The sequence below is a fragment of the Jaculus jaculus genome, chromosome 6 (assembly GCF_020740685.1).
Source record: "Jaculus jaculus isolate mJacJac1 chromosome 6, mJacJac1.mat.Y.cur, whole genome shotgun sequence".
Classification (NCBI taxonomy): Eukaryota; Metazoa; Chordata; class Mammalia; order Rodentia; family Dipodidae; genus Jaculus; species Jaculus jaculus.
In genome coordinates this window covers 166,840,152-166,864,223 of record NC_059107.1, presented here as the reverse complement: position 1 = coordinate 166,864,223, position 24,072 = coordinate 166,840,152, and the positions used below count along the sequence as shown (strand labels likewise).

Sequence of the window (24,072 nt, the reverse complement as noted above, 5' to 3'; positions counted from 1 at the left end):
CCTGGAATTCACTATGGAGTCTCAGGGTGGCCTCGAACTCTCGGCGATCCTCCTACCTCTGCCTCCCAAGTGCTGGGATTAAAGGCGTGCGCCACCACGCCCGGCTTCTACTCTCACTTTTTGTTAGAGAAGCTTCTCTTTTCAGATGGCAGTGACCTTGGGATGACTCAGAAGGCACCACGGTGCTGAGAAGTGACAAAGGAGCGCTCAGTACTGAAATATCTATATCATGCTTTCCAAGACTCAGGGTCCATTGTAGAAGAGGTGGCAGAAAGAATTTAAGAGCCAAAGGAAGAGTAGGACTCCTTACAATGCTTTCCTCCAGATACAAAATGGCCTGGATATCCATGATCTTACAGTGCCCAACACTACCTACGTAAGACTATCATAATAGCAGGAAAAGATGATGACATCAAAATAAGAGACTGATGGGGGGGGGGTAAGATGGAGAGCGGAGTTTCAAAGGGAAAAGAGGGAGGAGGGAGAGAATTACCATGGGTTATTATCTATAATTATGGAAGCTGTCAATAATTATTAAAAAAAAAAGAATGACCTACAAATTCAGACTTGTATAATAGAAGACATTCTCTATGTTCCTCTAGCATACTAGAATGTTCCCTGCCTCCTCTTCCCATATGCCACCATGTTCGCCTCTGGCCATTCTCCCACTGGTTTCCTTATGCCCAGCAGGGGTGCTCAGCACTTTTTCTCCTCTAACAGGCTGTTTTTCTATACCTTGGATGTTTGTCATAGGTGCTAAAACACTACTCTCATCCCTGTTGGTTTGTACAGAACCCTTAATAGTAACCTCTCCACTATGTGGCTCTCATTAAAATTGCCTGTTCCTGGCTGTTTATCCACTGAGCCATTGACTATGGGCTAATGGCCCCTTCTTGTCCAGTGTTAGTCCCTTCCAGGCCAGCGCACAGAAGATACCCAGGACACCTGTCTCAGACAAGCAAAAGTGAGACTTTCCAGACCCTTTCAAGCTCTGCTATCTATGAAAGCTCCAACCAGACATCCAGGGAGCTCTTCCCAAACCTCTGCTCTCCTGTCAGCCCTGCAGCATGGTCCTGGATGTCCCTCATCACTGCAGCCTCCTGGATAGGTCACAAGCAGTTTTCATGCTCATGATCCCAAACTGCTCCCTCTTTTTCTTCCCTGGAAAATACTCATTAGGGCTACTTCCCACTAGAGACATTAAGTGCTAAAGACAAAAAGAAGCTTAAGTATAGACTTTGAACCCAGGCTTTCACCTATCTAGGGGGAAGGAGTGACAACTGTGCGTCATTCCAGGGAAGAAAGATCAGAGAGAGGGTTGGTGCTCCTCTAGAAGGTCCAAAGTTCAACAAGATTCTTAAGAACTTGACCCTTGCATTTTCCTTGGTGTTCAGGTACAACAGTGGACTGAACAATGGTATATCTTAGACACAGTGGTCTGCTCCTGAACACAGCCTTGCTATGAAGGCCCCATCATCTAGATAGCTGCCTGCCTATAGCTACAACTGACAACCACAAGACCAAATCTGAAAATGCTGCCTTCCTTCTATTTTGACCTTCTCTGTAACACTGTCAATTTTGATTATTTATGACTATATGGGTCAAGGAGTAGTAGTGCCTCTGAGGGTAAGGGATTACAACAGGACCTGGGTAGTGCTGGATGAAAAAGGCACAACTCCATATTCTGGGTTTAGCTCAACCAGCAGTAACAAGCAGGACACTGCCCTGGACTTACGTGAGTCACCATTGTGTTCTCAGAAAGGCTGGTGATGGGCTGGGGGGTCTCCAATTTCCCGTTCCCATTTCCACTCCCCTGTAGAGGTTCCGCCCTGCCATCAGATCCACTGGCTTCTGTCTGCTCCTCCCGGGCAGCGTGGGAGAGAATAGCAGCTATGCATAGTTCCACTTGGAAGTGCAAAAAGTTATTCCAGGTGTACTTAAAAAACAAGTCCTGAGTAAACAGAGGACAGGAGAAAGTCCTTAGATGGGCCTTCTTCTAACAGTCGAACCAGAGAGGTGAGGAAAATCACTCTCAAACTTCATCTCCTAACTTGGCGGGTATCCAGTCTCTGATGTACTAGGGTGCAACTCTGTGGTCCATTTTTCTTTTAGGAAGTTCTATGAGGAGCAATCCTTCACCCTTCTGCTTTGTGCTGTCTCTTATTTTAGACTCTTTTGTTGTTGTTGTTGCTGTTTTTTTTTTTTTTTTTCCAAGGTAGGGTCTCACTCTAGCCCAGGCTGACCTGGAACTCACAGCAACCCTCCTACCTCAGCATCCCAAGTGCTGGCGTTAAAGGTGTGTGCCATTATGCCTGGCTTTCTAATTTTAAACTTTATTACTATTAATATTTTTGTTGTTGTTGTTGTTTTGTCTTTTCGAGGTAGGGTCTCACTCTAGCTAAGGCTGACCTGGATTTTACTCTGTATTCTCAGGGTAGCCTCAAACTCTCAGCAATCCTCCTATCTCTGCCTCCCAAGTGCTAGGTTTTAAACACATGCACCACCACGCCTGGCTTTGTTTTTTTATTTTTTGGACTTCTTGAATTTTAAATGTTTTTTTAAAAATATTTTATTTAGGGCTGGGGAGATGGCTTGGTGGTTAAGGCACTTGCCTGTAAAACCAAAGGACCTCGGTTCTATTCCCCAGGACCCACATAAGCCAGATTCACAAGGTAGCACATGCATCTGGAGTTCATTTGCAATGGCTGGAGGCCCTGACACACCCATTCTGTCTCTCTCTCTCTTCCTCTGTCTCATTCTTTCTCTCTTTCAAATAAATAAATAAAAATAATATATATAAGAGAAAATGTTTTATAAATATTTTAGTCATTTATTTATTTGAGAAAGAGACAGAGAGAGTGGGCATGCTAGGGCCTCTAGCCACTGTGAACAAACTATAAATACATGAGCCACCTTGTGTATCTGGCTTACATGGGCAATAGGGAACCAAACCTGGGTCCTTAGGTTTTACAAGCAAGAACCTGAACTACTAAGCAATCTCTCCAGCCCTAATTTTAAACTTTTTAGGCACATGTATTTGTATATGTGTGTATAGTGCATGTGTGTACTTGTGGAGGCCAAAGGACAATGTCAGGTGCCATCCTCATGAATATATATACTTCTGTATTTTTTTTTTTTTGAGGAAAGGTCTCTTGCTGACCTGGAGTTTATTGATTAGGTGAGACTGGCTGGCCAGTAAGTTCCAGGAATCCTCTCATCTCTGTTTCTTCAGCACTGGAATTACAGACATGTGCAACCATGTAATTTATGTAGGCTCTAGGGATCTAACTCAGGTCCCAGTGTTTGCAAGCACTTTACTGAATGAAGTATCTCACCAGCCTCTCAATCAATCATCTCAATTCATAAAAAAATTTTTTTGAAGCTGGGTGTGGTGGCACATGCCTTTAATCCCAGCACTTGGGAGGTAGATGTAGAAGGATCGCTGTGAGTTCAAGGCCACCCTGAGATTACATGGTGAATTCCAGGTCAGTCTGAGCTAAAGTGATACCTTACCTCAAAATAAAAAAAATTTTTTTTTGACAAAACTCAATAGTGTCTCAATAGTAAAAAAAAAAAAAAAGTTCAATAAACCAAGCATGGTGGCACATGCCTTTAATTCTAGCACTAGGGAGGCAGAGGTAGGAGGATCATTCTAAGTTCAAGGCACCCTGAGACTACACAGTGAATTCCAGGTCAGCCTGGGCTACAGTGAGACCCTATTTCAAAACAAAACAAAATGAAACAAAAAGTTTAATAAAATAGAAATCAAGGGGCTGGAGACATGGCTTAGTAGTTAAGGCGCTTGCCTGTTAAGCCTGGGGACCCACATTTGATTCCCCAATACCCATGTAAGCCAGATGAACAAGGTGGTGCATGCATCTGGAGTTCGTTTACAGTGGCTAGAGGCCCTGGCATGCCCATTCTGTGTGTGTGCGTGTGTGTGTGTGTGTGTGTGTGTGTCTGCCTCCTCCTCTTATCTCAAGTAAATAAATATTAAAAAAATAGGAATAGGGCTGGAGAGATGGCTTAGTGGTTAAGCGCTTGCCTGTGAAGCCTAAGGACCCCGGTTTGAGGCTCAGTTCCCCAGGTCCCACGTAGCCAGATGCACAAGGGGGCGCACGCGTCTGGAGTTCGTTTGCAATGGCTGGAAGCCCTGGCTCTCCCATTCTCTCTCTCTCCCTCTATCTGTCTTTCTCTCTGTCTGTCATTCTCAAAATAAATAAAAATGAACAAAATATTAAAAAAAATAGAAATAGAAGAAATTTTCAACATGATAAAGACACCTACAGAAAGTGCCTATCTACCATAATATTCAATGGTACAAAACTAAAAACTTTTTGTCCAGGATCAGCAACAAGACAAAGATGCCCATTCTTTTCTATTCAACATAGTATGGAAAGTCCCTGCCAGAGCAATTAGGTAAGAAAAGAAATCCAAATTGGGGCAGGTTGTGGTGGCACATGCCTTTAATCCCAGCATTCAGGAGGCAGAAAGTAGGAGGATCGCTGAGTTCAAGGTCAGCCTGAGCTAAAGTGAGACCCTACTTTTTTTCAGAAAAACAAAATAAATAAGTAAAAAGCTTTTGTGTGAAAGAAAATCATCAAAAGTGAAAGTTGGGGGAGGTCTGGGATGATGGTTCAGTGGTTAAAGGTGCTTGCTTATAAAGCCTGATGGCCTGGATTCAATTCCCCAGTATCCACATAAAGCCAAATGCACAAAGTGGCACAAGTATCTGCAGTTAGTCTGTAGTGGCAAGAGGTCTAGTATACCCATAACCCCTGCCCATGATTCAAATAAATAAAAATATTTTGGGGCATAGTGGCACATGCCTTTAATCCAAACAACTTGGGAGGCAGAAGTAGGAGGGTCACTGGGAGTTCAAGGCCAGCCTGGAGCTACAGAGTGCATTCCAGGTCAACCTAGACTCTACCTCAAAAACAAAACAGCAAACAAACAAAAAAGAGTGAAAGGCTGGGGATGTAGCTCAATCAGTAGGGTGATTGCCTATCATATACAAATTCCTAGTTTTGATCCAAAATACCATGTAAACTGGCATGGTGGCATACACACTAGAGTGGTAGAGGTAAGAGGACAAGACGCTCAAAGTTGCCGGGCATGGCAGCGGGTGCCTTTAATCCAGCACTTAGGAGGCAGAGGCAGGAGGATCACCATGAGTTTGAGGCCACCCTGAGACTCCATAATCTAGGTCAGCCTGGACTAGAGTAAAACCCTCACCCCACCAAGAAAAAAAAAAAAAAGAAGCTCAAAAGCTCAAAGTCATCCTTGGCTAAGCAGTAAATTCAAGGCCAGCTTGGGTTTGATTCTCTAGTACCCATATAAAGACAGATGCACAACGTGGCTCATGCATCTGGATTTCATTTGCAGTGGCAAGAGGCCCTGGCGTACTCATTCTCTTTCCCCCCACCTTCCTTCTCCACTTGAGCTATATATGAGTTCAAGGCCTGTGTGAGCCCCAGAGTGAGATTTTTGTCTCAAAAAAAAAAAAAAAATGCTGGAGGCTGGGTAGATGGCTTAAAGGTTAAAGACTTGTTTGCGAAGCTTGCTAGCCTGAGGTTCAATTTCCCAGTAGCCATGTAAAGCCAGATGCACAAAGATATGCATACATCTGGAGTTCACTCACAGTGACAAGAGGCCCTAACATGCCTTCCCTCCCTCCCTTCCTTCCTCTCTCTCTCCCCACCCCTTGCAAATAAATAAATATATTTTAAAAAGAAGGGGCTGGAGAGATTGCTTAGCAGTTAAGCATTTGCCTGTGAAGCCTAAGGACCCCAGTTTGAGGCTCAATTCCTCAAGACACACATAAACCAGATGCACAGGGTGGGGCATGCATCTGGAGTTCGTTTGCAGTGGCTGGAGGCCATGGTGCACCCATGTTCTCTCTGTCTGCCTCTTTCTCTCTGGTGCTCTCAAATAAATAAAAAATAAACAAAAAAATTTTTTTTTAAATTTTTACATCATTGAAAAAGTTATTATTTATTTGAGAGTGAGAATGGGCACACCAGAGCCTTTGGCCATGGCAAATGAACTCCAGGCACATGGTCTACCTTAGTGCATCTGGCTTTTGTGGGTCCTGGGGAACTGAACCTGCGTTCTTTGGCTTTGCAGGCAAGCGCCTTGACCACTAAGCCATTTCTTCAGCCCAAAGGACAGATACAGGAAATGGGCACACCAGGAGCCCTGGCACACATGAGCGCCCCCTTGTGTCTCAGGCCTGCGTGAGTCCCGGCAGTTCGAACCCGGGTCCTGTGGCTTGAGAGTCAAAGGCTCAACCACTGCGCCACTTCCTGGTTAAAAAAAGAAAAAGCAATGCCTGGGGGGGGGGGCGGAGGGAAGGCTAAGGAGATGACTCAGAAGTTAAAGGGCTTGTTTGGCAAGCCTGCCAACATAAGTTCAATTCCCAGCACCCATGTAAAGAAGAAAACAATGTGGCTCATGTCATAATAGGAGGTCTTTCTAACAGCAAAACAAGAACAAGAGAGACTGTCTCAAGAAAGGTAGAAGATGACTGACACCCAAGGTTGTTCTGACTTACACACACACCCATACACACACATGCACACACACAAATAAAAAAATTATAAACTAATGCTTGGGAATGCAGATCAGTGGTAGAATGCTTGAATAGCATTTTTTTGTTTGTTTGTGGTTGTTTTTTTTTTTGGTTTTCTGAGGTAGGGTCTCACACTACTCCAGGCTGACCTGGAATTCACTATGTACTCTCAGGGTGGCCTCAAACAGCAATCCTCCTACCTCTGCCTCCTGAGTGCTGGGATTAAAGGTTGTTTGTATTTTTTTTTTTTCTTTTGTTTTTTTTGGTTTTTCGAGGTAGGGTCTCACTCTGGCTCAGGCTGACCTGGAATTCACCATGTAGTCTCAGGGTGACCTCGAACTCATGGCGATCCTCCTACCTCTGCCTCCGAGTGCTGGGATTAAAGGCATGTGCCACCACGCCCGGCCGGTTGTTTGTATTTTTGAGGTCAGGTCTTGCACTAGGCCAGGCTGACCTGGAATTTACTATGTTGTCTCAGGTGGCCTTGAACTCATGGCGATCCTCCTTACCTCTGCCTCCTGAGTGCTGGAAAAAAAGGCATGCATCACCATACCTGGCTTCTTTCTTATTTTAATTTTTGCTCTTTTAAAGACATATATTATTTACTCATTTGAGAGACAAAGAGGCAGATATATATAGAGAGAAGATGGGTAAGCTAGGGCCTCTAGCCACTGCAAATTAGCTCCAGATGCATGCACTGCCTTGGGTATCTGGCTTTATAAGGGTACTAGGGAATGGAACCAGGGTTGTTTGGCAAGCGCCTTAACTGCTGAGCCATCTTTTCAGCCCTTGAATAGCATTTTCGAGGCCCTGAATTCAATCTCCAGCATAGCTGGATGGTTGGATGAATTGATAAACAGATGAATGAGATTTAGGGGCTTAGTTCTGTGGCAGAGCACTTGGGCAACATGTCAAAGCACTGGATTCTATCCTAGGCAGCAGCAGCGCATGCATGCACACACACACACACACACACACACACACACACAGAGAGAGAGAGAGAGAGAGAGAAAGAGAGAGAGAGAGAGAGAGAAAGAAAGAAGAAAAAAAATTATTTTGAAAAGGAAAGTGAGTCTTGTATAAAAAATCCCCTGCTATAAGATGAAATTTGATGTCAGGTAACTTTATGGGGAAACCAACTGCTCTCTAACTGGACTGGAGACCAGCTCCAAAGGAGGGAATACATGCCTGGTACTGAAAACTAGTCAAAAGGTGATGGTGGGGAAGGTCACAAGCACTAGGGGAGTAACACCTGCTATTGTCTGGCTAAATGCATATATTATGCCCACCAACTGCCCTGTAGCACCTTTCTTAATGTTTATACCCATATATTAATGCTACTTTTACTTTTGGTTAGAGAGCCTTCTCTTTTCAGATGGTGGTGACCACTGGGATGACACAAAAGTCACCATAGTGCTCAGAAGAAATGACAGTGAGAAGTTCAGCACTGAGACATCTCTATCACCTTCCAAGGTTCAGGGCCCACTGCAGAAGAGATGGCAGAAAGAGTGTAAATATCCAAAGGAGGGGTAAGAATGCTTACAATGCAATCTTTTAGACATAAAATGGCTGTGATATCCATGACCTCACAGAGCCTGACACTATCTGCACAAGATCTTCATAATACATGGAAAAGAGGATGACATCAAAATAAAGGAGAGGGCTGGAGAGATGGCTTAGCGGTTAAGCACTTGCCTGTGAAGCCTAAGGACCCCGGTTCGAGGCTCGGTTCCCCAGGTCCCACATTAGCCAGATGCAAAAGGGGGGCACACGTCTGGAGTTCGTTTGCAGAGGCTGGAAGCCCTGGCACGCCCATTCTCTCTATATCTGTCTTTCTCTCTGTGTCTGTCGCTCTCAAATAAATAAATAAAAAATTTTTAAATAAATAAATAAAAATAAAGGAGAGACTAATTGAGAGGGGGAGGGGATATGATGGAGGGTGGATTTGTGAGGGGGAAGTAGGGGTGGGAAGGGAATTATCATAGTATATTATCTATAATTATGGAAGCTGTCAGTTAAAAAATGGCTGGCATGGTACTGGCACAAAAACAGACATGTAGATCAGTGGAACAGAATAAAGGACCCAGCTGTAAGCCCAAGTAGCTATAGCCACCTGATAGTCGATAAAAATGCCAAAAATACTCATTGGAGAAGAGACAGCCTCTTCAGCAAATGGTGTTGGGAAAACTGGATATATATCTGCAGAAGGATGAAAGTAGATTCTTCTCTCTCTTCATGCACAAGAATTAAGTCCAAATGGATTAAAGTCCTTAACATCAGACCTGAAACTCTGAAACTGCTACAGGAAAAAGTAGGGGAAACCCTTCAACATATTGGTCTTGGCAAAGACTTTCTGAATAAAACCCCAATTGCTCAGGCAATAAAACCACAGATTAATCACTGGGACCTCATGAAAATACAAAGATTTTGCACTCCAAAGGACACAGTGAAAAAAGCAAAGAGGCAACCTATAGAATGGTAAAAAATCTTCGCCAGCTATATATCTGATAGAGGATTAATATCTAGGATATACAAAGAACTCAAAAAGTTAAATAATAAGGAATCAAACAAGCCAATCAAAAAATGGGCTATGGAGCTAAATAGAACATTCTCAAAGGAAGAAATACAAATGGCATATAAGCATCTAAAAAAAATGTTCTACATCACTAGTCATCAGGGAAATGCAGATTAAAACTACATTGACATTCCATCTCACTCCTGTCAGATCGGCCACCATCATGAAAACTAATGATCATAAATGTTGGCAGGGATGTGGAAAAAGAGGAACCCTTCTACACTGCTGGTGGGAATGCAATCTGGTCCAGCCAGTGTGGAGGTTCCTAAAACAGCTAAAGATTGATCTACCATATGACCCAGCTATAGCAGTCCTAGGCATATATCCAAAGGACTCATCTCATTTCCTTAGAAGTATGTGCTCAACCATGTTTTTGCTGCTCATTTTATAATAGCTGGGAAATGGAACCAGATGTCCCTCAACTATGAGTGGATAATGAAGATGTGGCACATTTATAAAATGGAGTTCTACTCAGAGGTAAAGAAAACTGAAGTTATGAAATTTGCAGAAAAATGGATGGACCTGGAAAGGATTATACTAAGTGAGGTAACCCAGGCCCAGAAAGCCAAGCGCCACATGTTCTCCCTCATATGTGGATCCTAGCTATAGATGATTGGGTTCTGCCTGAGTAGGAAAATCCTTGGTAGCAGAGGCCAGTAAGTTAAAAAGGAGACATAAAGGGAAGAGAAAGGAAGGGAGGAGGATACTTAATAGGTTGATATTGTATATATGTAATTACAATGATTGTAATGGGGAGGTAATATGATGGAGAATGGAATTTCAAATGGGAAAGTGTGGGGGTGGGGAGGGAGGGAATTACCATGGGATATATTTTATAATCATGGAAAATGTTAATAAAAATTAAAAATAAAAAAAATAAAAAAGAAGGATATACAAAAAAATAAAAAATAAATAAAAAAATAATAAATGGCTGGCGAGATGGCTTAGTGGTTAAGGTGCTTGCCAGCTAAGCCAAAGGATCCAGTTTCAATTTCCCAGTACCCATGTAAAGGCAGATGCACAAGGTTGCCCATGTGTCTGGAGTTCATTTGCAGTGGCTGGAGGCCTTGGTGTGCCCATCTATCTGCCTGTTTCTCTCTCTTTCTCTCAAATAAATAAATATTTATTTAAAAGTTAAAAAAAGCCAAGTATGGTGGCACACACCTTTAATCCTAGCACTTGGGAGGTAGAGGTAGGAGGATCACCATGAGTTCGAGGCTACCCTGAGACTACATAGTGAATTCCAGGTCAGCCTGGGCTAGACCAAAACCCTACCTCAAAAACAAAACAAAAAGTGTGTGTGTGTGTATATATATATATATATGTATATGTATACACACACACACACACACACACACACACACACACACACACATTTAAAAAGGCTAGAGAGATGGCTAAGCAGTTAAGGCACTTGCCTGCAAAATCTAAGGACTCATGTTCAACTTTCCAGGTCCCATGTAAGCCAGATGCACAAGGTGACACAAACACACAATGTCACACATGTGCACAAGGTGGCACATGTGTCTGGAGTTCGACTTCAGTGGCTGGAGGCCCTGGCATGCTACTTCTCTTCCTCTTGCTCTCCCTCTCATAAAAAATTACCAAAAAATATGTTGTTAAAAAAAATTAAGAAAGAGCTGGACATGATAGCACATGCCTTTAGTTCCAGCACTTGGGAAGCAGAGATAGGAGGACCACCATGAGTTCAAGGACCCCCTGAGACTACACTGTGAATTCCAGGTCAGCCTGGGCTAGACCAAAACCCTACCTCAAAAAAACAGCCAGTTATACATCTGACAGATCTGGGACAGAATTGAAGAACTATAGCTGCTTGATCTTTGACAAAGGTGCCAATGATGTAATCTGGAGAAAAAAGCATCTTCAACAAATGGTGTTAGACAAATTGGGTGACTATATGTAGAAAAATTAATTAAATTATACCCACTCATTTCATCATACACAAAAATCAAGTCCAAATGGATTAAAGATCTGAATATAAGACCTGAAACTCTTTAAGTACTGGAAGAAAAAATAGGAAGCACTCTCCATGATGTAGGACTGGGAAAAGACTTCCTGAACAAAATCCTCATAACCAAGGAAATTAAGCAAGCACTCAACCAATGGGATCTCATGAAGCTAAAATGCTTTTGCACAGACAAACATACCATAAGCAGAGCCAACAGATTACCCACTAAATGGGAGAAAATCTTTGCCAGCTATACCACTAACCGAAACCTAATATCTAGAATCTATAAGGAACTCAAAAAACTAAACAATAAAAAAAATCAAACAACCCACTCCAAAAGTGGGGCAGAGAACTAAACCTAGGGAGTTCTCAGAGGAAGAATTACAAATGGCTAACACACACTTAAGAAAATGTTCAACATCCCTAACCATTAGGGAAATGCAAATTAAAACAACTATGAGATTCCACCTTACCCCAGTAAGGATCACAAACATTAAAAAATCAAATGAAAACACATGTTGGCGAGGCTGTGGAGAAATAAGACTTTCATTCACTGTTGGTAGGAATGTAAGCTGGTGCAACCACTATGGAAATCAATTTGGAGACTCCTTAAAGGATGAATATAAAGTTACCAACAGACCCTGTTATTCCATTCCTGGGCAAATACCCTAAAAGCTTCACATCTCAGTGCAAAAATATTTGCTCGACCATATTTATAGCTGCTCAGCTCATAATAGCTAAAACCTGGAATCAACCCAGGTGCCCATTATTGGATGAATGGATAACCAAGATGTGGTCTATCTACACGATGGAATTCCACTCAGCAGTAAGAAAGAAATGACACACTGAAATCTGTAGAAAATGGTTGAACTTGGAACTTGAACTCACACTATCACAGAGAGACAACCGTCACATGACCTCGCTCATCTGCAGTTCCTAACCTGGATCAGCCCAAGTTGCTGACATAACTGAATAGCATTTTGAAGCTTGGACAATAGGGACAGATAGGACTTGGGGGAAGGGAGAGGATTGGGGGACACAAAACTGAACCCAAACTGAACTGGTACCATAGGATCCTATATCCTGGAAGTCAGACTAAAAGGTGGAACACTTAAGAGGACCTTAGAGGGAGCACCTGAATCGAAGGGCCCTGGAGAGAATGAGATGAAACCTAACCTCAAATTTCTCCTGTTTCTTTTTCTTCTCTGGCTTTTTCTTTTTCCTTTTCCCTGGTGCTGGCCTGTAATTTCCCTGTACCAGGATGTGGTCTACATCCACAATGAGCTGTTGATCAGAGAGACCTACTAGATCTCCCAAAACAAACAAGACAGACTTCTGTCAGAGCACCTGATTACCCACCAGAGGTTAAGGATAAGACCCTACTGATGAAGACACCAAACGCTGTTGGCATGGACCATGGAGAGACCTAGTTGGAATGCAGAGGAGAGCCAGTCCTTAGACACTTGAAGGCACTACATGAGCTACTGGGGGAAAGTGGCCAACATCTGTCCAAGCAACTCAAAGTCTAAGCCACACAAAAGCAAAGAAATAGTGGCCCCTTCCACAATGCATGACCCAAAATCCCCATGGGGTTGACCTGCATCCCCAACAAGGAAAACCTCTTCAGAAAAGGGGCAAGAAAAGATGGTACCAACATGTGTTGTTTACATACTAAATATGCCCATACCTAATAATAAAAATAAATTAACATTTTTAAATTCTGGATTAATATCCAGAATATACAAAGAACTCAAGAAACAAAACAATAAGAAATCAAACAACCCAATTAAAAAATGGGCTATGGGCCGGGCGTGGTGGTGCACGCCTTTAATCCCAGCACTTGGGAGGCAGAGGTAGGAGGATCACTGTGAGTTCAAGGCCACCCTGAGACTACAGAGTTAATTCCAGGTCAGCCTGGACCAGAGTGAGACCCTACCTCGAAAAAAAAAAAAGAAAAAAAAATGGGCTATGGGATTAAATAGAGCGTCTCAAGTGAAGAAATACAGATGGCATATAAACATCTAAAAACAGTGTTGTACATCATTAGCCATCAGGGAAATGCAAATTAAAACTACTTTGAGATTCTATTTCACTCCTGTCAGAAGGGCTACCATCAAGAAAACAAATGCCAATAAATGTTGGCGAGAATGCTGAAAGAGGGAAACCCTTCGACACTGTTGGTGGGAATGTAAGCTGGTACAGGCATCGTGGAAATCAGTGTGGAGGTTCTTGAGACCGCTCAAAATAGATTTACCATATGGTCCAAAAATTGGTAGCAGAGGCCAGTAAGCTAGAAAACGGCTATAAGGGAGGGAGGAGAGGGAAGGACGTAAGGGGGTGGTATTGTATATATGTAAGTAGAAGAACAGATTACAGGAGGGGAAAGGCCTAAGCGAGGCCAGTGGAAGAGACTGTATGAAAGAAGGGCAGGGGGAGGGTCAATCAAAATTCAAGATATTCTATACAAGATATGTGAAAACCTATTTTTGAGGCCGGGTATGGTGGCTCAGGCCTTTAATCCCAGCACTCGGGAGGCAGAGATAGGAGGATCACTGTGAGTTGGAGGCCACCCTGAGACTCCATAGTAAATTCCAGGTCAGCCTGGTCTAGAGTGAGACCCTACCTCGAAAAACCAAAAAAAAAAAAAAAAAAACCACCCCCCCCAAAAAAAAACAACTCTATTTTTTTGAATAATGGCACATCCAGAAGCCATAGATTGTTACTAGAAAATTTTCAGTGCCAAGGATGGGATACCTTCCAGTGAGTTGTTGGCCAAAAATGTCTCTGTTACCTCAAAAACATTACAGGCTATTGCCAAGGCCCTTGGCATTGCAAGACCCTATTGCTAAAGACTTCACATGCCTGAGCAGCAAAGTCACTGAGAAATCAAGCTGGTACTGAGCAGAAAACCTTCTCCCTATAGCCCAGAAAACTGAAAGCTGGAAAAAGCTTCACTGTATGCAGCCTTATGGGAGACAGAAGTCATCAGTGGTGAAAACAGTGGACACTGGAAGCATCAAGTTTGGCCAAACAGGCTAAATGACTGAACAAGTGCAACAGTGGCATGTCTGCTCTGGGGGAAACCCAACTGCTCTCCAGTTGGACTGAAGACCCACTCTATAGGAGGGAATACATGCCTGATACTGAAAACCTAATCAAAAGCCTACGGTGGGGTGGTCACGAGCCTTAGGTGTATAAAGCCTGCTCTTGTCTGAATAAAACACATGTCTGGGGTCAGCTAGGGTCGAATCTATGGAGAGGAAATTTGAAGGCATGGAATCTCCAGTGAATAGGAGTGAGAAGAGCTACAGGTGAGGTGACTCCCTCCCACAATCAAAATAGTCAGGAAGCTGAGGCAGGTGGATTGCCCTGAGTCTGAGTTCAACCTGGGCTACTTCATGAGTTATAGCATAGTCTTAGCTCAAAAAAAAAAAAAAAAAAGTAAAAAAGCCAGGCTTGGTGGCACATGCATGCCTTTAACCCCAGCACTTAGGAGGCATAGGTAAGAGAATCATCATGAGTTCAAAGGACAGCCAGAGACTACAGAGTGAATTCCAGGTCAGACTGAGCTAGAGTGAAACTCTACCTCAGAAAAAGAAAGAAAGAAAGAAAGAAAGAGAGAAAGAAAGAAAGAAAGAAAGAAAGAAAGAAAGAAAGAAAGAAAGAAAGAGAGAGAGAGAGAGAGAAAGAGAGAGAGAGAGAGAGAGGAGGGAGGGAGGGAGGGAGGGAGGGAGGGAGGGAGGGAGGGAAGGAAGAAAGAAAAAGACAAGGTCTCATGTATCACAGTTGTCCTTGAACATTCTATTTAGCTAAGGATGGCTGTAAACTTTATTATTTTTTTTTCTTTTTGAGGTAGGGTCTCATTCTAGCCCAGGCTAACCTGGAGTTCACTCTGGAGTCTAAGGGTGGCCTCAAACTCATGGTGATCCTCCTTCCTCTACCTTCTGAGTGCTGGAATTAAAAGCATGTGCCACCATCATGCCTAGTTTATGCAGTACTAGGGATCAAACTTAGGGCTCTGTGCATACTAGGCATATTCTCTACTGATCGAGCACCACTCTCAGCCAAAGTAACTTCTAAGTGCTGGAAGAACTTCTGAAAGAGGAAGAATCTCTGGCCTAGTTCCAAGGGATTATGTCTGAACATAGTGCAGATGCTCCTTCCCTGTCCATAGCCTCCTGCTCAGGTCAATAGCCCTAAGTTCTCTGTAGCAGAATATACTGCCCACAACCAGTACAGTTCTTGCCCACTCATCCTTTTCATCAGTAACTCATAGCATTCTGCAGGCCACTGGTTAGTTTCTGTTGATAAAGGAACACTTTCAGCTGGTTTTGAAAAGAGGTATGAGAGTAACTGTCTACTGTAAAAGACAAGGAGCTTCTCATTCAGAACACTTTTTTTTGGTGTGGGGGAGAGGGGTTAGATAGGGTCTTGCTCTAGCCCAGACTGACCTTGAATTCATTATGGAGTCTCAGGGCGGCCTCAAACTCACAGCAATCTTCCTACTTCTGCCTCTTGAGTGCTAGGATTAAAGGTGTGTGCCACCACACCTGGCTTCAGGATACTTTTGGCTTAAGAGCTACAGTATAAATGCTGGGTGTGGTGGTGCATGCCTTTAGTGCCAGCACTCAGGAGGCAGAGGTAGGAAGATTGCTGTGAGTTCAAGACCACCCTGAGATGACAGAGCAGATTCAGGTCAGCCTGGGCTACAGCGAAACCCTACCTTGTGAAACAAACAAACAAAAGAGAGAGAGAGAGAGAGAGAGAGAGAGAGAAGACAGATAGATAGATACAGTATAAGTTCCTTTAAGTAAGAATAAGAGAAGGGAATGACAGGCCTAAACACCTGCCCTCTATTGTCAGAGCAGTTCCTATAATGATTGGCTCCTATAAACTTAAGGCTAAAGCATGTCATCTGTTGTTCAGTGTGCTGTACCAGAGTCATGTGGTCAAACCTTGGGACCAGGCAGGCCTTGTCCAGGTGCTGAGGCCTAGCTGCTTGCCCTGATGGATCTTGCTCTGCTGCTTCTAGTCCACCTTCAATTGCAGATTGTGTGTGACAAAGACAAGACAAGCAAGGAAGACCACAGTGCCCACTCACCAGCAGTAAGTCCATGGTATTGAGGCGGCAGAGCTCCTGGTTGATGCTGGGAGTGTTTGAGTGTAGTAGTGCAGCCATGAGGCGTGCACCATGAAGACGAGCATTCCCCAGAGGCTCCTCCAGCACGCCAATGGTAGTCAGAATTGCTTTTTTCTGTAAACACAGGAAGTACCATCCAATTGGAGTCATGTGACCAGTACGGACACTGGGGAGAGGGTTTAGGGATGTGATGGTTTGATTCAGGTGTCCCCCATAAAGTTAGGTGTTCTGAATGCTAGGTCCCCACCTGATGGCAATTTGGGAATTAAAGCCTCCTGGAGGCAGTGTATTGTTGGGGGAAGGCTTATGGGTGTTATAGCCAGCTTCCTCTTGCCAGTATGGCACACTCTTCTGTTGCTGTTGTCCATCTGATGTTGGTCAGGAGGTGATATCCACCCCTCTGCTCATGCTATCATTTCCCCCTGCCATCATTGAGCTCCCCCTCAAGTCTGTAAGCCAAAATAAACCCATTTCTCCCATAAGCTGCTCTTGGTAGATGGTTTTTGCCAGAAATGCAAACCAGACTACAACAGGGGAGGAGAGGTTCGTCAAGACAGGGCTAGCAAAAACAGGAAGTGAGGAATCTACAGGGTGATGAACCCATCTCTCACCCTAGGACCAAAAAGAGTGAGCAAAGAGGCTAAAAAGTCCAGGGACTCTCATCTGAGCCTGCCAGGCCAAAGGGCTAATAGTTTGATATGTGCAATGTATCTAAGATGGGGCCAGAAGTAATCTAAGGGTAACAAGATTGCCATGGGCTGCAGACCTGGAAATGATCTGGTTATAGATGTCCATGACTCTCTTTGTAGGTACAGACTCAGAATGCTAAGTTACCTAATGCCTGGTGAACACTCCCCTAGGAGAATGCTAAAGCATGACACATCACAGGAAGTTCAGGCATTTTCTGATGGCCTGCCATCCTACACAGAATAATGTGTCCACTTTTTCATTAACTGAATGTTCAAGGCTCACCAAGTGGAATCCCTGCCTCCATAAAGCTTACTTGCTAGTGGAAGAAGCAAACAATAAGCAAGTTGGTAAGTCAGGATGGGTGTACTAAGGAAGTGACGGGGCTAGGTTTGGAAGAAGGTTGTAATATGAGGTTGGAGGAACAGGGGGGAGTCCTGACAGAAGTGAGAACCTTTATGAAGGTTACCTTCTTCAACCTAAGCTAAACACTACCTTGAGCTGATGAGTGAGCAAAGGCCTCTCCTCAACCCCAGGGATCTCAGCACTCCAGAAGCTAAGTAGCTGTTGGCTGGGTACCCCAGGCTTGGAGGCTGGGCCTATGGTGACCTCAAACTTAGGCACCTGGGAAAGTTGCAAAATATCCCACTGCCAGGCTTCTCCTGTGGATGCACAGGTGGATATTTCTAGCTGACAACTGTCTAGAAAGTATGTTTTGGCATCTGCCTAGTGGTTCTCAAGTGGGTTCCTGGGAAGTACACTCACTGCACACTCTGCTTCAGCCTAGATCAATGGTGGGATCCTGTGTGCATATATCACCCCATTCTGCAATGTCTCTAAAAGCCCCCAACACCATTCACGGCCATTTACCTTGGGTGGGTTGAGGAGGAGTTGGTGGAAATTCTTCAGCCATGGCTCAATACCTTGAAGGACACTGCTGCTAACAGAGTATGACCTTTCCAGTCCCTGAGAAAAGGAGTCCATCAAGCCTTCTGTCCTGTGGATAAGGAAAGTAGATAGAGCCTCAAAAGATGCACCATGCCCTGTACACACCTCATTCCTTGCCAATATTCAACTTATCCTCTTCCAATAAAAAACTTTTTGGCTTTTTCTAAAAAGAAATCTCAAAAGAGATACCATTTAGGACTTCCATATATGAGCTGGTGACTGGTAGAGATAAGAAACAGGAACTAGGCATGGTGGCTTATGCTTATAAACTTAGCACTCAAGAGGCTGAGGCAGATGTATTGCCATGAGTTCAAGGCCAGCCTGGTCTATTAGAATGAAAGCTTGTGGGAGAAAAGAGAGAAGACAGAGAGAGGAAAAGGAGAAAGAGCCTAGGGCTTTTAGCAAAACATTTCTGGTTGAAAACCAAAAGCACAGGGCAAGGGCAGGTGACACAGGACTTGCTGCCCTTGGCAACTAGTATGATTATTCCCTCCTTTAGTTTTGAAAATACTCACTTCTCTCACCAGTCCTCAGCTGAGAAATAAGAGAAAGACTGGACACATTTTCTTTTTTTTTTTTTTTTTTTTGGTTTTTCAAGCAAATTGCTAATACATAAACACTCTTTCTTTCTTTCTTTTTTTTTTTTTTTTTCAAGGTAGGGTCTTACTCTAGCTCAGGCTGACCTGGAATTCACTCTGTATTCTCAGGGTGGCCTTGTACTCACAGCGATCCTCCTACTTCTGCCTCCCTAGTGCTGGGATTAAAGGCATGTGCTACCATGCTCGGCACTTTTTTCTTTTATCTTTTTTTAAAAATATTTTTGGGCAGAGAGAGAGAGAATGGACATGCTAGAACCTCCTGCCATTGCAAATGTACTCCATATGCATGTGCTACATTGTTCATCTGACTGTATGTGGACACTGGGGAATCGGATTATGAGGCTTTGCAAGTAAGTGCCATTAACCACTGAACCATCTCTCCAGCCAACCTTTTTCAATAATAAAAGCAATACAAGATCACTACAAAAAAAAAACCTATCCCCCTAAAAATAACTGACTGCTGCTCCCACAACACATAAACCACACCCCCATAGGGAATATCTGCAACCCCACTGAAAAGCATCCCCAATGGAATGGGAACAGGAATGAGGGAAAAGAGGCTACCAACACATGATGTATCCATATGAAATATGTTGTTAATAATAAAAATAATAAGCCAGGCATGGTGGCACATGCCTTTAATTCCAGCACTCAGGAGGCAGAGATAGGAGAATCGCCGTGAGTTCAAGACCACCCTGAGACTACAGAGTGAATTCCAGGTCAGCCTAGAGCTACCTCAAAAAAAAAAAAACAACAAAAACCCAAACAAACAAACAAACAAACAAACAAAAAACACAACTCATAATAATAAACATAAAATAAATCCTAAATATATAAAAAGATTTTTTTTCAAGGTAGGGTTATATTCTAACGCAGGCTGACCTGGAATTCACTATGTAGTCTCAGGGTGGCCTCAAACTCATGGTGATCCTACTACCCTCTGCCTCCCAAGTGCTAGAATTAAAGGAAGTGTGCCATCCCGCCTGGCCATAAAAGATTTTTTTTAAGTACAGAGAGGGGCTAGAGAGGTGGCAAATAAATATCTTTTTTTTTAATACTCTTTATTTTTATTTATTTATTTGACAGAGAAAAAGGAAGAGAAAGAGAGAGACAGAGAGAGAATGGGCATGCCAGGGCCTCCAGCCACTACTAACGAACTCCAGATGCATGCGCCCCCTTGTGCATCTGACTAATGTGGGTCCTGGGGAATCGAACCTAGGCCTTTGGCTTTGCAAGCAAACGCCTTAACTGCTAAGTCATCCCTCTAGCCCAGATATTTTTTTTAAAGAAATAAAATTAAATATATGGAAACTGTCAACTAAAAAGGTGTCAAAAAATAAAATAAAGAGACCCCAGCCAGGGGCATGTTGGTACACACCTTTAATCCCAGTACTCGTAAAGCAGAGAGGTAGGGGGACTGCCAAGAATTCAAGGCCACCCTGACACTACATAGTGAATTTCAGGTCAGCCTGTGCTAGAGTGAGACCCTACCTAGAAAAAGCAAAATAAATAAATAAATAAAAGCACCTGATTCAGCACTTAGTAGGTAAATTGGATGTGTTCACAGGGATTAGGAGACAAAGATGAACACAACATGCTCCCAGACCTGTCATGGGAGAAAAACATATCAACAAAAAGCAGTTGCATGTTGGAGTGGGAGTCCTGCAGTAGATACACATTGGTAATATACACTGGGGACTTGTCATAGCAATCCTGAGGAAAACCACACCTTTTTAATATACATCTATTAATGTACTGCAAATAAGCAGTAGGAGGTGCTGTCAAGGTAGAGTGGAACCATACCTAATAGGGAGGGTCAAAAAAGGATATTGGGAAGCCAAGTATGGTGGCACACACCTTTAATCCCAGCACTTGGGAGGCAGAGGTAGGAGGATCACCATGAGTTTGAGGCCAGCCTGGGACTCCAGAGTGCCTTCCAGGTCAGCCTTGGCTAGAGTGAGACCCTACCTTGAAAAGAACACAAACAAAAAAAAAGGACTCTGAAGTGAGTAAGGAGATACCTCAGTGGTTAAAGGCACTTGCTTACAAAGCCTACCAGCCCAGGTTCGATTCACCAGCCACCTATATAAAGCCAGATGGGCATTTGTTTGCAGTGGAAAGAGATGCTAATGTGTGGCTGGAGGCCCTGGCTCACCCATTCTCTCTTTCTTACTCTTTCTCTGTCAAATAAATAAATAAAAACATGAATGAAGCCAGGCCTCTAATCCCAGTGTTTGGGAGGCAGAGGTAGAATGATTGCTGTGAGTTTGAGGCCAGCCTGGGACTACATAGTGAATTCCAGATCAGCCTGGGCTAGAGTAATACCCTACCTCAAAAAAGAAAAAAAAAAAAAATGGGGATGAGGAGATTACTAAGTGGTTAAAGACACTGGTTTGCAAAGCCTGCCAGCCCAGGCTCAATTCTCCAATATCCATATAAAGTCAGATGCACAATAAGGCACATGCATCTAGGGCTCATTTATACAGTGGCAACAGGCCCGGCATGCCCATACTCAAACTCACTTACTCTCTCTCAAACAAATAAATAATATTTTAAAATGAATAAATAGGGGCTAGAGAGATGGCTTAGTGGTTTAGACACTTGCCTGGGAAGCCTAAAGACCCAGTTTTAACTTCCCAGTACCCATGTAAAACAGATGTAAAAGGTGGCATATGCATATGGAGCTTGTTAGCAGTGGCTAGAGGCCCTGGTGCACCCATTCTCTCTATATCTGCCTCTTTCTTACTCTCTCTTAAATAAACAAATTAACTAAATTAAAAATAAATAAATAAACACAATATGGCTGGGCTACTCTATAGCCACCTATATCCTGCAGCATAGGGGTAGCTTATATTGCTTTCCCAGGGAGAGGCTCACCCTGTCCTCCTTGGCTCCAACAAAGCTAGCAGCACCTGCGTCCCGTTTACCAGGCAGCTTTCCGTCTGGTCTTCATCAAACATGTTCTTTAGAAGCTGCTCCACACAGTCCTGCCTGTTGGGCATATGCAAAGGTCACCGCCTGGCAGAGCAGACACACAGACACAATGCAAAGACACTCTCCTACCTCCTCAGAGGACACCATAGCAACTTGACTAGGGTGGGGGTGGGGGAGCACCCCATTCTGGCTTTGCTCAGGTTCAAAACCACATACCCAAAGCTCACACAACATTCCAGCTCATTTGTACCAACTCCCCAAACTGCTAGAGTACTCTATTGTATATCCCTCCCTAGGATCTAAACCTGAGGAGTAATCAGATATGGCACCAGCTATCTCCTCTACTCAAAACAGGGTTCCAAGATGCACCCATGATCTAGAGTGAGACCCACCACACCATAGCCCACCAGCACTCACGACTCCAGTGCTATGAGGAGGGGGTCTGACTCCACAGGCTCCTGCAGCTGACTGCCCTGGTCTCTGCCCAGTCTGACGATGTCACAGAGTGCTTGAGAAGCATTTGACTGCCTCTGAAAAGACAAGAAAACCAATCCCCTCAGCCAAGGAAACCTACCAGCTAAGCTAGTCCTCTTAACAGATTTGGACATTTTCTGGACCAATTTTCTATAGATTCCAGACCATTTTAAAGTAGCTTTAAAGTTGTTTTTTAAATTTTAGAGAGAGACCGACAGAGAGAGAATTGGCACACCAGGGCCTCAGCCATTATAATCGAACTCTAGATGCTTCTGCCACCTACTGGGCATGTACGACCTTGCACTTGCCTTACCTTTATGTGGCTTACATGGGATCTGGATAGTCAAACATGGGTCCTTCAGCTTTGCTTTTGCAGGCAAGTGCCTTAGATGCTCAGCCATTTTTTTGTTTGTTTTTTGTTTTACAAGGTAGGGTCTTGCTCTGACCTGGAAGTAGTCCCAGGCTGGACTCAAACTCATAGCAATCCTACATCAGCCTCCCTAGTGCTAGGATTAAAGGCATGTGCCACCATGCCAGGCTGGTTAGCTTTTTTTTTAAATGCTTTATCTATTTTTTTATATTTGAGAGAGAGAGAAAGAATAGGCATGCCAGGGCCTTCAGCAGCTACAAATGTACTCCAGGCATGTGCACATGAGTGACATTGCATGCTTTCATCACTGGGCATCTGACTTATGTGGGACCTGGAGATTCGAACATGAGTTGAGTTCGTAGGCTTCACAGGCAAGTGCCTTAACCGCTAAGCCATCTCTCCAGCCCTAGATTTAAGTTATATATATAGGGGCTGGAGGGATGGCTTAGCGGTTAAAGCACTTGCCTACAAAGCCAAAGGACCCAGGTTTGATTCCCCAGGACCCACGTTAGCTAGATGCATAAGGGAGCGCACACGTCTGGAGTTCATTTGCAGTGGCTGGAGGCCCTGGTACACCCATTCTCTCTCTCTCTGTCTGTCTCTCTCTCTCTCTCTTCATTTCTCTGTCAAACAACCAACAAAAATAAAAAAATAAAATACTTAAATTATATATATATAAATATTATTATAATATATTGTATATATTATAATATATATATATGTCATATATATATATTTGAGAGAGAGACAGAAAGAGGCTGATAGAGAAAGAGAAAGGATGGATACACCAGGGCCTCAGGTACTGCAAATGAACTTCAGATGCATAGGCCACTTTGTGCATCTGGTTTATGTGAGTACTGGGAAGTTGAACCTGGGTCCTTAGGCTTCTCAGGCAAGCAACTTAACCACTAAGCTATCTCTCCGGTGCCCTGGTTAGATTTTTTTTTTAAAAAGATGTAACAGTGGGGTGTGGTAGCACACACCTTTAATCCTAGCACTTGGAAGGCAGAGATAGGAGGAGCACCATGAGTTCCAGGCCACCTGAGTGAAGTCCAGGTCAGTCTGGGCTAGAACAATACCCTACCCCAAAAAACAAAATGAGAAACAAACAAAAAAAATGTATCAAACCATCCTTAGAAATTCAAAATGGGGCACCAAATATGTTACACACCTTTGCTGTTGCTCTATATCTTTAATCCATATTTTAAAATGGACTCAGGGGTTGGAGAGATTGCTTATCAGTTAAGGTGCTTGTCTATGAAGCCTAAGGACCCAGGTTCAATTCCTTAGTGCTCATGTAAGCCAGATGCACAAGATGGGGGTGGGGGGCATATGCGTCTGGAGTTTATTTGCAGTGGCTAGAGTCCCTGGTGCCCATTATCTCTTTCTCTATCTGCCTCTCTTTCTCAATAAAAATTCAAAAATAGCCGGGTGTGGTGGCGCACGCCTTTAATCCCAGCACTTGGGAGGCAGGGGTAGGAGGATCGCCATGAGTTCAAGGCCACCCTGAGACTACAGAGTTAATTCCAGGTCAGCCTGGACAACTGTGAGACCCTACCTCAAAAAACCAAAAATAAAAAAAAATTCAAAAAATTCAAAAATATAAAAATGAACCCAAAAGTTGGGTATAGTAGCACACAGCAATAATCTTAGCACTCTGGAAGCTGAGGTAGGAGGACTGTCATGAGTCTGAGGCCAGCCTAAGTGAATTTCAAAGTCATCCTAGTTTAGAATGAGACTGCCTTAAAAAAAATGTTGAGGAGCTCAGAGGTTAAAATAGTTACTTGCAAAACCTGAAAGCCTGG

General features: G+C 43.5%; 1 protein-coding gene across 10 annotated transcripts in view; it reads right to left on the bottom strand.

Annotated features, from left to right (window-relative positions):
- Ppp6r2 (protein phosphatase 6 regulatory subunit 2) overlaps positions 1-24,072 on the bottom strand; it is a 124,896-nt gene that overhangs the window by 11,537 nt on the left and 89,287 nt on the right. For 9 of the 10 annotated variants that reach the window (XM_045151795.1, XM_045151792.1, XM_045151793.1 and 6 more), the window contains 5 exons: positions 21,841-21,953; positions 21,367-21,480; positions 17,813-17,939; positions 16,217-16,369; positions 1,736-1,951 (listed from right to left, as the gene is read on the bottom strand). In XM_045151795.1, coding sequence (XP_045007730.1) covers positions 1,736-1,951; positions 16,217-16,369; positions 17,813-17,939; positions 21,367-21,480; positions 21,841-21,953 — 723 coding nt within the window. The remainder of the gene's footprint in view (positions 1-1,735; positions 1,952-16,216; positions 16,370-17,812; positions 17,940-21,366; positions 21,481-21,840; positions 21,954-24,072) is intronic. The other variant, XM_045151799.1, reaches the window with a different exon arrangement.